This window comes from Salmo salar, chromosome 07 (assembly GCF_965601325.2).
Source record: "Salmo salar chromosome 07, fSalSal1, whole genome shotgun sequence".
NCBI lineage: Eukaryota > Metazoa > Chordata > Actinopteri > Salmoniformes > Salmonidae > Salmo > Salmo salar.
In genome coordinates this window covers 8,160,001-8,174,581 of record NC_138297.1, presented here as the reverse complement: position 1 = coordinate 8,174,581, position 14,581 = coordinate 8,160,001, and the positions used below count along the sequence as shown (strand labels likewise).

General features: G+C 43.6%; 1 protein-coding gene across 1 annotated transcript in view; it reads right to left on the bottom strand.

Annotated features, from left to right (window-relative positions):
* LOC106608509 (RNA binding protein, mRNA processing factor) overlaps positions 1 to 14,581 on the bottom strand; it is a 58,065-nt gene that overhangs the window by 35,245 nt on the left and 8,239 nt on the right. The window contains exons 2-3 of the mRNA XM_014206455.3: positions 3,841 to 3,918; positions 2,296 to 2,334 (exon numbers count right to left, since the gene is read on the bottom strand). Of these exons, the coding sequence (XP_014061930.1) occupies positions 2,296 to 2,334; positions 3,841 to 3,918 (117 nt within the window). The remainder of the gene's footprint in view (positions 1 to 2,295; positions 2,335 to 3,840; positions 3,919 to 14,581) is intronic.

Here is a 14,581-nt window from a genome sequence, read left to right as displayed (position 1 = left end):
TGTGTTGTCATGCCCACTTCACAACTGTCTTGGTGTGTTTAGACCATGATAGTTGGTTGGTGATGTCAAACTCTCGACCCGCTCCACTTCAGCCCAGTCAATGTTAATGGGGCCTGTTTGGCCCTTCTTTTCCTATAGTCCACGATCAACTCCTTTGTCTTGCACACATTGAGGGAGAGGTTGTTGTCCTGGCACCACATTGCCAGGTCTCTGACCTCCTCCCTATAGGCTGTCTCATTGTTGTCAGTGATCAGGCCTACCACTGTTGTGTCATCAGCAAACTTAATGATGGTGTTGGAATCGTGCTTGGCCACGCAGTCGTGGGTGAACAGAGAGTACAGGAGGGGACTAAGCACACACCCCTGGGGAGCTCCAGTGTTGAGGATCATTGTGGCAGACGTGTTGCTACCTACCCTCACCACCTGGGGGCGGCCCGTCAGGAAGTCCAGGATCCAGTTACAGAGGGAGGTGTTTCGTTCCAGTTGTCCTTAACTTAGTGATGAGCTTTGTGGGCACTATGGTGTTGAACGATGAGCTGTAGTCAATGGACAGCATTCTCACATAGGTGTTCCTTTTGTCCGGGTGGGAAAGGGCGGTGTGGAGTGCGATTGAGATTGCGTCATCTGTGGATCTGTTGGGGCGGAATGCAAATTGGAGTGGGGTTTCCGGTATGATGGCGTTGATGTGAGCCATGACCAGCCATTCAAAGTACTTTATGGATACCGAAGTTCTTCTATAAACACTAGCGAGAATCTCACAACATTAGGTACCACCCGTGTCCTTGGTTCTCCCGTTTGATGTCAGTACTGTTCATAATAATAATGTGATTCATAGATGCTACTGAATGCAAGTGCAACGACAATGGAAATGCAACAATTCCTCCAGCTAAGCCTTCAACCACAGTTTTCACTCTACAGTAGCAATCGTACCATTCAGCTCATAAATTAGCTACAGATGGACTTTCCTTCCGTGCTAAGGCTTCAATTTAACCTTTCACCTCAGCAACCATGTTGGAGTGTCCTCCGCGCCAAGGCTTCAATTTAACCTTTCACCTCAGCAACCATGGTGGAGTGTTCTCCGCGCTAAGGCTTCAATTTAACCTTTCACCTCAGCAACCATGTTGGAGTGTTCTCTGCGCTAAGGCTTCAATTTAACCTTTCACCTCAGCAACCATGGTGGCGTGTTCTCCGCGCCAAGGCTTCAATTTAACCTTTCACCTCAGCAACCATGTTGGAGTGTCCTCCGCGCTAAGGCTTCAATTTAACCTTTCACCTCAGCAACCATGTTGGAGTGTTCTCCAGCTAATGTTTCAATTCAATCCTTCACTTTAGCTAAATATGTGGATGTTTTAGAGATCCATCACTCCACTCTGTTAAATAAATTTAACAGTCATCATTATCATCAGATGGGCCTCACGTCCTCCACCATGTCTAGTGCATATAATCGAACTAAACCATTTGCTGTGTTACAGTACACCACCCATAAAGGGTTAACTGAGATATAGTGTAACGTGTTACAGTCTACCCCCCCCCCCCCCCCGTGTTACAGTTCTCATAAACTTGTTTTGCATTTCCAATGTAATTCCCCACACTACACTCACACCCACCAGCATCTACCAGACACACACAAAATAAGAATACACTTTCATACACTTCAATAAAACTATCATAACATAAGGAGAAGTAGGTCCTTACTCTACTGAGACTTTGCTTGCAATTGCTTTCTCCCAGCAGGCCCCTGATATCCTAATGCCAAGGGCACATCTTATCTTGAACTTTAACCCAAACACCAGATGTGTTCAGGACGGCGATGCTACAGGTATTTAGGTCAGTTCCGTAGTGCTGTGATGTGCTATTTTTTTTTTTTTTTAAACTACACTGGAACAGCCTGCTGAGGGACTGAACCATGTCTAAACTACACTGAAACAGCTTGCTGAGGGACTGAACCATGTCTAAACTACACTGAAACATCCTGCTGAGGAACTGAACCATGTCTAAACTGCACTGAAACAGTCTGCTGAGGGACTGAACCATGTCTAAACTACACTGAAACAGCTTGCTGAGGGACTGAACCATGTCTAAACTACACTGAAACAGCCTGCTGAGGGACTGAACCATGTCTAAACTACACTGAAACAGCTTGCTGAGGGACTGAACCATGTCTAAACTACACTGAAACAGCCTGCTGAGGGACTGAACCATGTCTAAACTACACTGAAACAGCCTGCTGAAGGACTGAACCATGTGTTCACTCATTTGTTACACCGTGTGGAAAAATTATGTATTTTTTACTTACCTGTTTTGAGGTGAGTTTTATCAATGATCCCTCATAACCCTAAAACAAAGACCAAGAAAAATTCTTAGCATAAACAGTTTAGGAACATGTATAAGTATATACTCTATTTTATGCTATGATAGTATTCAACATGACAGTATATACTCTATTTTATGCTATGATAGTATTCAACATGACAGTATATACTCTATTTTATGCTATGATAGGAGTCAACATGACAGTATATACTCTATTTTATGCTATGATAGTATTCAACATGACAGTATATACTCTATTTTATGCCATGATAGTATTCAACATGACAGTATGTACTCTATTTTATGCCATGATAGTATTCAACATGACAGTATATACTCTATTTTATGCTATGATAGTATTCAACATGACAGTATATACTCTATGTTATGCTATGATAGTATTCAACATGACAGTATATACTCTATTTTATGCTATGATAGTATTCAACATGACAGTATATACTCTATGTTATGCTATGATAGTATTCAACATGACAGTATATACTATATTTTATGCTATGATAGTATTCAACATGACACTATATACTCTATTTTATGCTATGATAGTATTCAACATGACAGTATATACTCTATTTTATGCTATGATAGTATTCAACATGACAGTATATACTCTATTTTATGCTATGATAGTATTCAACATGACAGTATATACTATATTTTATGCTATGATAGTATTCAACATGACACTATATACTCTATTTTATGCTATGATAGTATTCAACATGACAGTATATACTCTATTTTATGCTATGATAGTATTCAACATGACAGTATATACTCTATGTTATGCTATGATAGTATTCAACATGACAGTATATACTCAATTTTATGCTATGATAGTATTCAACATGACAGTATATACTCTATTTTATGCCATGATAGTATTCAACAATGACAATGACGGTTCTTCTCGTAAAACAAAAAGATGTCAATGTAACATTAATTTGACTTGACATATGGTGTCAATAAAAACATTGTAAATGTATTATACGTTTATTCGTTTACATATTTTGACGCAAAGTCTCATAAATGCATAAGTGTGTTAGTGTTACTGGTCGTTGGTTAGTCATGGGGGAAAAAAAAAACATATGTTGAGGCCCCCTTGAAAATGTACCTGATTAGCCAAAATGTACTGCTTTAAACACTTACATGATATACCCTTTCAATGTTCATACCAAATGTATGACCTAAGCACTGTATCAGATGGAGCTGTGGTGCTATTACATTAGGTAGCAACATGCAAAGTTCCTGTGCCATGAAAATGCTTGATTATGTTCTGTAAACTACACTGACAATGTGTTATTCTCTCAAAACTACAATTTTTTTTGGAGACACCTGGTATATTTTTTGTTGCCATGATTACAGGTTTAGTTATGATTGTATTCCAGGTTGAGGAATGCAGGTAGTTTTCCACTGTCATTTATTTCCTCATCACTAATGGAGGCCTGTTAACGGTGCCTGTTTGAACAGAGGCCTTTTCATATCATCCATTTTAATGCATACACACCTTAAATGGTCTGAACAGGAGATACAGCTCTCGCGGTTTTATATCCAGAGGTAGTCCGCTGACAAATAACGTGCGGACCTAAAGAGGAGGAGATGAGGAGGAGAGAGGGAGAGAGAGAGAGGGAGAGAGAGAAAAAGAGAGAGAGAGAGAGAAAGATAGGGAGGGAGGGAGGGGGGAGGGAGGGAGGGGGAGGGAGGGAGGGAGGGAGGGAGGGAGGGAGGGAGGGAGGGGGAGAGAGAGAGAGAGAGGGAGAGAGAGAGAGAGGGAAAGAAAGAAAGAGAGAGAGAGAGGGAAGGAAAGAAAGAGAAAGAGAGAGAGAGAGAAAGAGAGAGAGAGACGTTCATGTATTTTTCATTAACCTTTCAGTAATTATAAATAGCTACCGTACCTGACAGATGATGTAGGACATTGAAACAGAGAAATGGAGTCTGAAATGGTCTGATAAGCTCAGTAATTCAGTAATTTACGTATGGAGAACAAGTATGTGAAATACACTTGAAGCCGAGGTAAAACCTTTGAAATATAATACACACAACCGATATAAGCATCACTTAAGTCCATCACCCCTCCCTCCCTCCACAACGCACACTTTCCTTTGTAAGCATACTACGTTTCTCTATGTAATCTACGGCCCACTGAGTTTTATGGCCGTCCTCCCCGGCAGTTTTTACCTTCTGTTTTACATTTGAACTTTTCAACTTGGGAGATGTGAGTAAGCGGAGAAAGTGCTGCATTATGATGTATATGTCAGATTAGAATGACTTGGTTCTCTCTGCAAGAGGGGTTAACTGTGAAAAAAAAACAACGACATGAGAATGATGACTACTGTTGAGGCTTCTTTCTCATACAGTGATGCTCTGGGAATTGATAGGCTCAAAGATAGGTTCAGGAACGGGATTGGTTACAACACAGGAAGTAACCCGGCGGGCAAAACTGGTTGCAATGACGTCATGGTCTTTTTTAGTAACCAGAAAAATACATTGTCATCATGAAAGAGACATATTTACCTGGTTGTAACAGAGATTTTGTAATTTGTTATATGACCTCTCGTTAAACAGAAAACCACTTTACAACCAGAAAGTGATGTCAGTAAAACTAATTTAGGGGTGGCTGAGTGGAAACATATAGAATAAGGAGGGTTTTAGTAAAGCTTAGCAGGGATAGGATATCTATGATCTGAAAACTCTTGTTGACTGTGCAGTGAATTGAAACCAGTGCTCTTCATTGGTACAATGATGCAGGACATGAAGGTGAAGAATTGTGTCCCTACAAGGGGAAGAATAGGGGGTTAATATATTCAACTAGGAAAGTAAAATGTTAGTTTTTTTGTCTTCAATGTCCAAGCTAAGAACGCACATACATTTTGTCCAGTGTCAACAAATGTGCAATTTAACCTTTACTTAACTAGGCTTAATGCTTACTATGTATACTACATCATTGATATCCCTGATGAATTTGCTAGAAAATTTAAATAATAATTTGTATTACTTTTTTTTGCAACCGCCGGATGCATTTACTAAGACAACCACATGCCACATTACATCAGCTTGCGGGCCGAATTCGGCACGCAGGCCTTTAGTTTAAGACCCCGGATTCGAAGTTAAAGCTGTCTAAGTAGATCTGAATTTAGCCATGTAGAAATTCAGAGTAGTGTGGATTTCACAACTCACCATTTAGCGCAACAGGAACTGAACAGATGAAGCGATAAAACATCCATCCAAAGCAACGTGAAACCCTAAGCCGATGCCAAAACTGCACCGAAACAAACAGAGAAGCCTAGCAACTCTAGAGCTGGCAAGCCGAACCGCCAGCTGGCTGATTCAACCTCAATGACTTTCTCACCTTAGCCTTTATCTTATCTGAGCCAAGCCAACTCTACAGATCTGTCACTGGTGTCTGTCAACGGCAGGTTGTGTGTCATAGCTGCACTAGAACATCAAGGCAGTTGCTGACAGCCAGTAAGGACTGTAAAACAATGAGTGAAAAAGTAGAAGAGTAAAAAAAAAAACGAAAAAAAATATGTAAGGGTATGTGAGATCTGATTAAAAGTCTACTCTGGTGCCTAATTACTGTGGTGAAGCAAAACTGAGAGTTTAGCACATTTTTAAGACAATCCAAAAGTTCAGTTGAATTATTTGAACCTTTCATCTAACTTGTTTCGGGGTGACAATTTATGGTCTTTTATAATGTGTTCATTCTCATCAACTGAGAAAGGTTACTGAACTGTCCTGCGCTGGGTTTAATCCCTAACAACTCCATTATTAGGTTACTGAACTGTCCTTCTCTGGGTTTAACCCCTAACAACTCGATTATTAGGTTACTAAACTGTCCTGCTGTGGGTTTAATCCCTAACAACTCCAATATTAACTTACTGTCACGCCCTGACCATAGAGAGCCATTGTTTCTCTATGGTGTAGTAGGTCAGGGCGTGACTAGGGGGTGATCTAGTATATCTATGTCGTGTTCTAGTTTCTTTTTCTATGTTGGTGTTTTGTATGATTCCCAATTAGAGGCAGCAGGTAATCGTTGTCTCTAATTGGGGATCATATTTAAGTAGTTCTTTTTTCCATCTGTGGTTGTGGGATCTTGTTGTCTGTGTAGTTGCCTATGAGCACTGCTTGAGCTTCACGTATCGTTTATTATTTTGTGCGTTTCACTTAAATAAAATATGTGGAACCCAGATCACGCTGCACATTGGTCCGAGTATGCTTCCAGTTCGTACGACGAGCATGACAGAAGATCCCACCACAACAGGACCAAGCAGCGTGCCCAGGAGGAGATGGCATCCTGGACTTACGAGGAGATCAGGGAGAAAATATCATGGACTTGGGAGGAGATCATGTCAGGACACGATAGCCTTCTGTGGAAGCAGACGCAGGGAGAGAAAGGAGGACAGCGACGATGCCGGGGTTCGCGGCCACAAGGACAGCCCAAAAGACAGCCCGAAAATGTTTTTTTGGGGGGCACACGGGGTGGTCGGCGGAGCCGGGGAGTGAGCCAGTGACAACCTGGGAGGAGATAGAGGTGGTCGGTCGACCCAAGGAGAGTACCAGAGCCCGCCTGGGAGTCAATGGAACAGTGCGAGGAGGGATACCGGAGAATGGAGTTGGCTAAGAGTATGCAGCAACACAGGCGTTTGGAGGAGTGTTTCACCAGTCCGGTGTAACTTGTGCCGGTCCCACGCATCAGGCCTCCAGTGCGCCTCCCCAGTCCGGTACGTCCTGTGTCCCCTCCTTGCACTCGCCCTGAAGTGCATATCCCCAGTCCGGTGCGTCCTGTGCCAGCGCCTCGCACTCACCGTGCAAAGTGTGTCATAGTTCCAGTACAATTGATGCCGGCTATACGCACCAGGTCTCCAGTGCGCCTTCAAAGTCCAGAGATTCCGGCGACGGTTCCCGGTCTGGAGCTTCCGGCGACGGTCCCCTGTCCGGAACCTCCTGAGATGGTCCCCGGTCCGGAACCTCCTGAGACGGTCTACGGTCCGGAACCTCCTGAGACGGTCAACGGTCCGGAACCTTCAGCGAGGGTCAACTGTCCGGAGCTTCCAAACACAGCGTCCAGTCCAGCTCCATGGTAGGAGCCTCCCTCCGCGCCGGTGCCCAGTCCAGGCACGGTGTCCAGTACAGCTCCAAGGCCGGAGTCTTCCCCTGCGCTGATGCCCAGTCCAAGCACGGCGTCCAGTCCTGCTCCATGGCCGGAGTCTTCTTCTGCACCGGTGTTCAGTCTAGATACGGCGTCCAGTCCTGCTCCATGGCAGGAGCCTTCATCGGCACCGATGTCCAGGCCAGGGCTGGTGTCCAGTCCCACTCCATGGCAGGAGCCTTCCTTGACACCGAGGTCCAGGCACAGTGTTCAGCCCGGGTCCATGGCTGGATCAGCGGGATGAGCGGGTTCTTCGGCCCGCACCAGAGCCGCCACCAAAGCTGGTGGATCCGCGAGCTGAGCGGGTTCTTCGTCCCGCACCAGAGCCGCGACCAACACTAATCACCCCCCCTACCCTCCCCATTTGGTTTCAGGTTTTGCGGCCGGAGTCCGCACCTTTGGAGGGGGGGGGGGGGGGGGGGGTACTGTCACGCCCTGACCATAGAGAGCAATTGTTTCTCTATGGTGTAGTAGGTCAGGGGTCGTGACTAGGGGGTGATCTAGCATATCTATGTGGTGTTCGAGTTTCTTTTTCTATGTTGGTGTTTTGTATGATTCCCAATTAGAGGCAGCTGGTAATCGTTGTCTCTAATTGGGGATCATATTTAAGTAGTTATTTTTCCCACCTGTGGTTGTGGGATCTTGTTTCTGTGTAGTTCCCTATGAGCACTGCTTGAGCTTCACGTATCGTTTATTCTTTATTGTTTTGTGCGTTTCACTTAAATAAAATATGTGGAACCCAGATCACGTTGGTCAGAGTTATTAGGGCTTAATCCCTAATAACTCCATTATTAGGTTACTGAACTGTCCTGCTGTGGGTTTAATCCCTAATAACTCCATTATTAGGTTAGTGAACTGTCCTGCTGTGGGTTTAAACCCTAACAACTCCATTATTAGGTTACTGAACTGTTCTGCTGTGGGCTTAATCCCTAACAACTCCATTACTAGGTTACTGAACTGTCCTGCTGTGGGTTTAAACCCCAACAACTCCATTATTAGGTTACTGTACTGTGCTTCTGTGGGTTTAATCCCTAACAACTCCATTATTAGGTTACTGAACTGTCCTGCTGTGTGCTTAGTCCATAACAACTCCAATATTAGGTTACTGAACTGTCCTGCTGTGGGTTTAATCCCTAACAACTCCATTATTAGGTTACTGTACTGTGCTTCTGTGGGTTTAATCCCTAATAACTCCATTATTAGGTTACTTAACTGTCCTGCTGTGGGTTTAATCCCTAATAACTCCATTATTAGGCTACTGAACTGTGCTTCTGTGGGTTTAATCCCTAACAACTCCATTACTAGGTTACTGAACTGTCCTGCTGTGGGTTTAATCCCTAACAACTCCATTACTAGGTTACTGAACTATGCTGCTGTGGGCTTAATCCCTAACCAGTCTATTATAAGGCTACTGAAACACTCTGGACATGTCAAGACGAGGACTCCCAACATTGAGTCCACTATACAGACAGAACAATGAGACATTCCTAACTGAGTTGGACCATGCTCTACTGCACTGAGTTATAAGTATGACGTTAGTTATTGTGTTACATGATATATGCTGAAACACGTGTGGTTTTGTGGTGCGTGCACTGTCGGATGTCAGATGATGGTCAAATGTGTTAACGGTTCTCCACACACATCTGCTATCGATTAGTTATTTTTTTCCCCCTAGACTACTATGAAAAGACATGGGTGTAAACAGGTGTCCTACTGTTTCCAGTGAGGTGAGATATTACACTTTTACTATGCAGTAAACTGGCTAGAAGCCTATAGCTGCACTTAACTAGACTCAGTGGTTCTGGAGAATAAAATAAAATATGATGAAAGTATGTGACATGCAGGACATATGCAGTGTTTCTTTTTCTTTTATAGCAATATCAAATCATTTCTGAGTAGCAAGTAAGTAGCTTACTGTAATAGTATTCCATTCAAATTTTTAGCAAAACACTATTTCTCAAGCAAAATGTTGCTAGGACTGTCTGGGAGTGGTCTGAGTGAGGGAAGGGAAAACTGAAAAGTAGCTGTTTTAGGCAGAGAGGTTTGGAACTCTCTTTGTTATTAGTCTATTAACCAATTTACCATTTAGTGATGTCACCAGGCAAACCCAAACTCCCACCAACGCAAACAGGCTGATTAGAAGGTCCTATGTAGATTGTATTTTCAACCAGCAAGTATCAGGAAATAACACTGTTACATTTTTGTCAAATGTATATTGTGTTCGTTTTATCAGCTGTTGTGCAATATAATTTTTTCTTTTTTTTAAACTGAATTTTGACTGCACTGGGTATTTAATTGATTTAAGCCATGTTTTCGAACATTCTCCTGAGTCACTGTGAGTTTTCCACCTGCATTCCCATAGTGCTGAGGTGCCCTGTTTCTGGCTTGGAATCATTGACCATTTATGGTGCTCTCATGCACACCAACCCGCTGAGCGTACTTCAATCAAAAACAGCAGACCCACCACCAGCCAGCTGAGAACTTCACAAAGTGCACACAGTGCCGTTACCTGGCAACAGTTAGCAAAGCTCGGTGCGCACCGGGCCAAAAACATCAGATCCTATTAAGGCCACCTTTGCTGTGTGTCCCGCGGGAGGAATGCACCTCTAATCAGCCCTCTATGATGCCATTGCCTGTGAATGAAGTCATCACCTCAACTGCGATGGCCAAAGATAACTTATGGGGTTCCCAGAGCCACATTATGGGGGTCCCAGAGCCACCTTATGGGGGTCCCAGAGCCACTACTAGAACAAAGTCATCAACGCCAAATGTAGCTCTAACTGAGGAGACGTCAGACCATTTCCACCCTGACCATTTCCACCCTAACCATTTCCACCCTGACCATTTCCACCCTGACCATTTCCACCCTGACTCTAGAACAAAGTCATCATCTCCAACTGTAGCTCAAACTGAGGAGATGTCAAACCATTTCCAAAACAACGGCCGTAAGTAACACTTTTCACACAAAATGAAGGCTGTTTTCAGAATCAATAACAACCGACCATTTTCCTGACCATTTCCCTGACCAAACATACTCTAAAAACGTATAACATGATTAGCTATCATTATATTGACGCTTACAGTCGAAGCCATTTCAGTAACAAAACAGTTTGAGTTTGTAGAACGAGAAAGATATTTCTCAGCCATTATAACGGTTATTAATTAATTAATAATAACTAATTTGTGACAATTGTAAAGAGCTACTGATGAACAGCAAAAGAAAGACCCATCTGTGCAGACTTAGATAAAGACTTTTATTCTGAGTTAGAAAAATTTGGTAGAATTATTAAATTATCTGTCTGATCATACAATTCATAGAATTATATCTATGTCACAATTGATTGTTTCATAAGCAATTATAATATTCATAAATCGATTACTTCTAATGTATGGAATGCATCCTTTCTTGAAGTCAGAGATGCAAGGTTTCAGATAGGTGTTCTGAGTCGAGTTTATGTGCTTTTTTTGACCTCCTGTTTCTGTTAAAATGAGAGACATGACCTCGGAGTGTGAGTGGGATGAATATTATCTGTGTTGGAGCCAAGTTCCGTAGATAGAGGACTCAGGTGTGGTAGGTAGATATCTGGCCCTGGAGTTTGACCTTGGCATTGTGAGGTCTGATTTGTGTGTGTGGTGTATGTGTAACCGATGTGAAATGGCTAGTTAGTTAGCGGTGGTGCTCGCTAATAGCATTTCAATCAGTGACGTCACTCGCTCTGAGACCTGAAGTGGTTGTTCCCCTTGCGTTGCAAGGGCCGCGGCTTTTGTGGTGCGATGGGTAACGATGCTTCGTGGGTGTCAGTTGTTGATGTGTGCAAGGGTCCCTGGTTTGAGCCCGGGTTGGTGCGAAGAGAGGGACGGAACCTACACTGTTACATTGATGCTGTTGACCCGGATCATTGGTTGCTGCGGAAAAGGAGGAGGTCAAAAGGGGGGTGAGTGTAACCGATGTGAAATGGCTAGTTAGTTAGCGGTGGTGCGCGCTAATAGTGTTTCAGGGTCCCTGGTTCGAGCCCGGGTTGGGGCGAAGAGAGGGACGGAACCTACACTGTTACGTGTGTGTGTGTGTGTGTGTGTGTGTGTGTGTGTGTGTGCATATATTTGTCCTATTTCACAAATGCGCAAGTGTGTATTAATACACACGTGTGAATTGGAAAGATTTTTTTGTCATTGTTCTCTGTTATTGTCAGTCTCCTTCATGCTTATAGCTTTTTTTTATGGTTAAGAGAAACTGAAGGCCTTCTTAGTGTCAAATGACCCAAAATGGTTGAATCCATCTGAGGCTGTTGTTAATCCTGCATGAGTCAGGGTGAAAACAAAAGGTCAAGTTCCCCATTCAAGATCAGAGGTCATAGCAAGGTTAGTGTTTGGGTCATGGGTTAACTGATAGGTCAAATACACTAAAACCAAGAAAGGGGTTTTGTACCACCGATCACTGCCTCTCAAAGGTCTGTCAATGTTAAAGCAAATGATTGAAGCCAGAACACGTTAAAATGAATTATTGAAGCCAGAAAACATTGAAACAAAACATTTTTTTGTTTAAACAAATGATTGAAGCCAGAAAACGTATAAACAAATGATTGAAGCAAGAGCAAATAAAGAGTTGTCTTTAGGTGTTGTGTTCTCCTTGTCTTCCTCTCATTTAAACTGAACCTCGTCCTGAGCCTTTAGGCTTCTTCATTTCCTGTCAATCAACCGCCGTTCATCTTGAACCCAGAGACAGGCTGCGAGGGGTCTTTTAACACGTCAAGAGGAAGGATACTTTCACAGACTGTCAAGTAGATTGTCTGTTTTTGGACTACATTTACAGCTGCCTCAGTATGCTAAATAGTTATTTCCTCTCCCTATACACTTCCCCCTCTCTGTGATAAGACCCTCCCCCCTCTCTGTGATAAGACCCTCCCCCTCTCTGTGATAAGACCCTCCCCCCTCTCTGTGATAAGACCCTCCCCCCTCTCTGTGATAAGACCCTCCCCCCTCTCTGTGATAAGACCCTCCCCCCTCTCTGTCTTTCCCACAAATCCCTTTGTTACTGATCACCCAACCTTTATCTTTTTTGTTTTGAAGTCGGTAAAGCATGAGTTAAACTGGACAGAAACCGAGTAGAATCAATTTTGGTTAAGCTTAAAACTTCCAGTTACAGAAAAAAATGACCCTTTAAAAATCAACTATTTTCAAGTGGAGCTGCCCCACCTCCTAAAACAAACCAATTTAACCCCTGATGGTAAGGCACCCACTTAATCCAATGATGGAGAGCCTAACCCTGGTTGGCATGGCTGACATGCTGGCTAAAGATTCATGGCTTTCAGCAGTCAGCCTAACATGTTCTGCCTGGCTGACTCTCTCGTCTTTAGGGTTCCCATGACCATAAACGGGTAACCTGTTAAACAGTCAGGGTCATCTGTTAGATGCTGAGGGTCATCTGTTAGATGCTGAGGGTCATCTGTTAAACGCTGAGGGTCATCTGTTAGACGCTGAGGGTCATCTGTTAAACGCTGAGGGTCATCTGTTAAACGCTGAGGGTCATCTGTTAAACGCTGAGGGTCATCTGTTAAACGCTTAGGGTCATCTGTTAGATACTGAGGGTCATCTGTTAGATGCTGAGGGTCATCTGTTAGATGCTGAGGGTCATCTGTTAGATGCTGAGGGTCATCTGTTAAACGCTGAGGGTCATCTGTTAGATACTGAGGGTCATCTGTTAGATGCTGAGGGTCATCTGTTAGATACTGAGGGTCATCTGTTAGATGCTGAGGGTCATCTGTTAAACGCTGAGGGTCATCTGTTAGATGCTGAGGGTCATCTGTTAAACGCTGAGGGTCATCTGTTAGATACTGAGGGTCATCTGTTAAACGCTGAGGGTCATCTGTTAAACGCTGAGGGTCATCTGTTAGATGCTGAGGGTCATCTGTTAAACGCTGAGGGTCATCTGTTAAACACTGAGGGTCATCTGCTAAACGCTGAGGGTCATCTGTTAGATGCTGAGGGTCATCTGTTAAACACTGAGGGTCATCTGTTAAACGCTGAGGGTCATCTGTTAGATACTGAGGGTCATCTGTTAGATACTGAGGGTCATCTGTTAAACGCTGAGGGTCATCTGTTAGATACTGAGGGTCATCTGTTAAACGCTGAGGGTCATCTGTTAGATACTGAGGGTCATCTGCTAAACGCTGAGGGTCATCTGTTAGATACTGAGGGTCATCTGTTAAACGCTGAGGGTCATCTGTTAGATGCTGAGGGTCATCTGTTAAACACTGAGGGTCATCTGTTAAACGCTGAGGGTCATCTGTTAAACGCTGAGGGTCATCTGCTAAACGCTGAGGGTCATCTGTTAGATGCTGAGGGTCATCTGTTAGATGCTGAGGGTCATCTGTTAGATGCTGAGGGTCATCTGTTAGATGCTGAGGGTCATCTGTTAAACGCTGAGGGTCATCTGTTAGATGCTGAGGGTCATCTGTTAGATACTGAGGGTCATCTGTTAGATGCTGAGGGTCATCTGTTAAACGCTGAGGGTCATCTGTTAGATGCTGAGGGTCATCTGTTAGATACTGAGGGTCATCTGTTAAACGCTGAGGGTCATCTGTTAGATGCTGAGGGTCATCTGTTAGATGCTGAGGGTCATCTGTTAGATGCTGAGGGTCATCTGTTAAACGCTGAGGGTCATCTGTTAGATGCTGAGGGTCATCTGTTAGATACTGAGGGTCATCTGTTAAACGCTGAGGGTCATCTGTTAGATGCTGAGGGTCATCTGTTAGATACTGAGGGTCATCTGTTAAACGCTGAGGGTCATCTGTTAGATGCTGAGGGTCATCTGTTAAACGCTGAGGGTCATCTGTTAGATGCTGAGGGTCATCTGTTAGATGCTGAGGGTCATCTGTTAAACGCTGAGGGTGATCTGTTAAATGTTGAGGGTCATCTGTTAAACATTCAGGGTCATCTCAGGGTTATGCTTTCACATTACTATATATGCCAATAGAGAGCTGGTTTGCTGGGATATGGGGAGGGATGGGGTATAGAGAAAATGGAGAGAGAGGAAGGAGGGGAGTTGGATCGAGAGAGAGACGAAGATGGTGGTTGGTAGTTGAATGAGAGAGAGACTAAG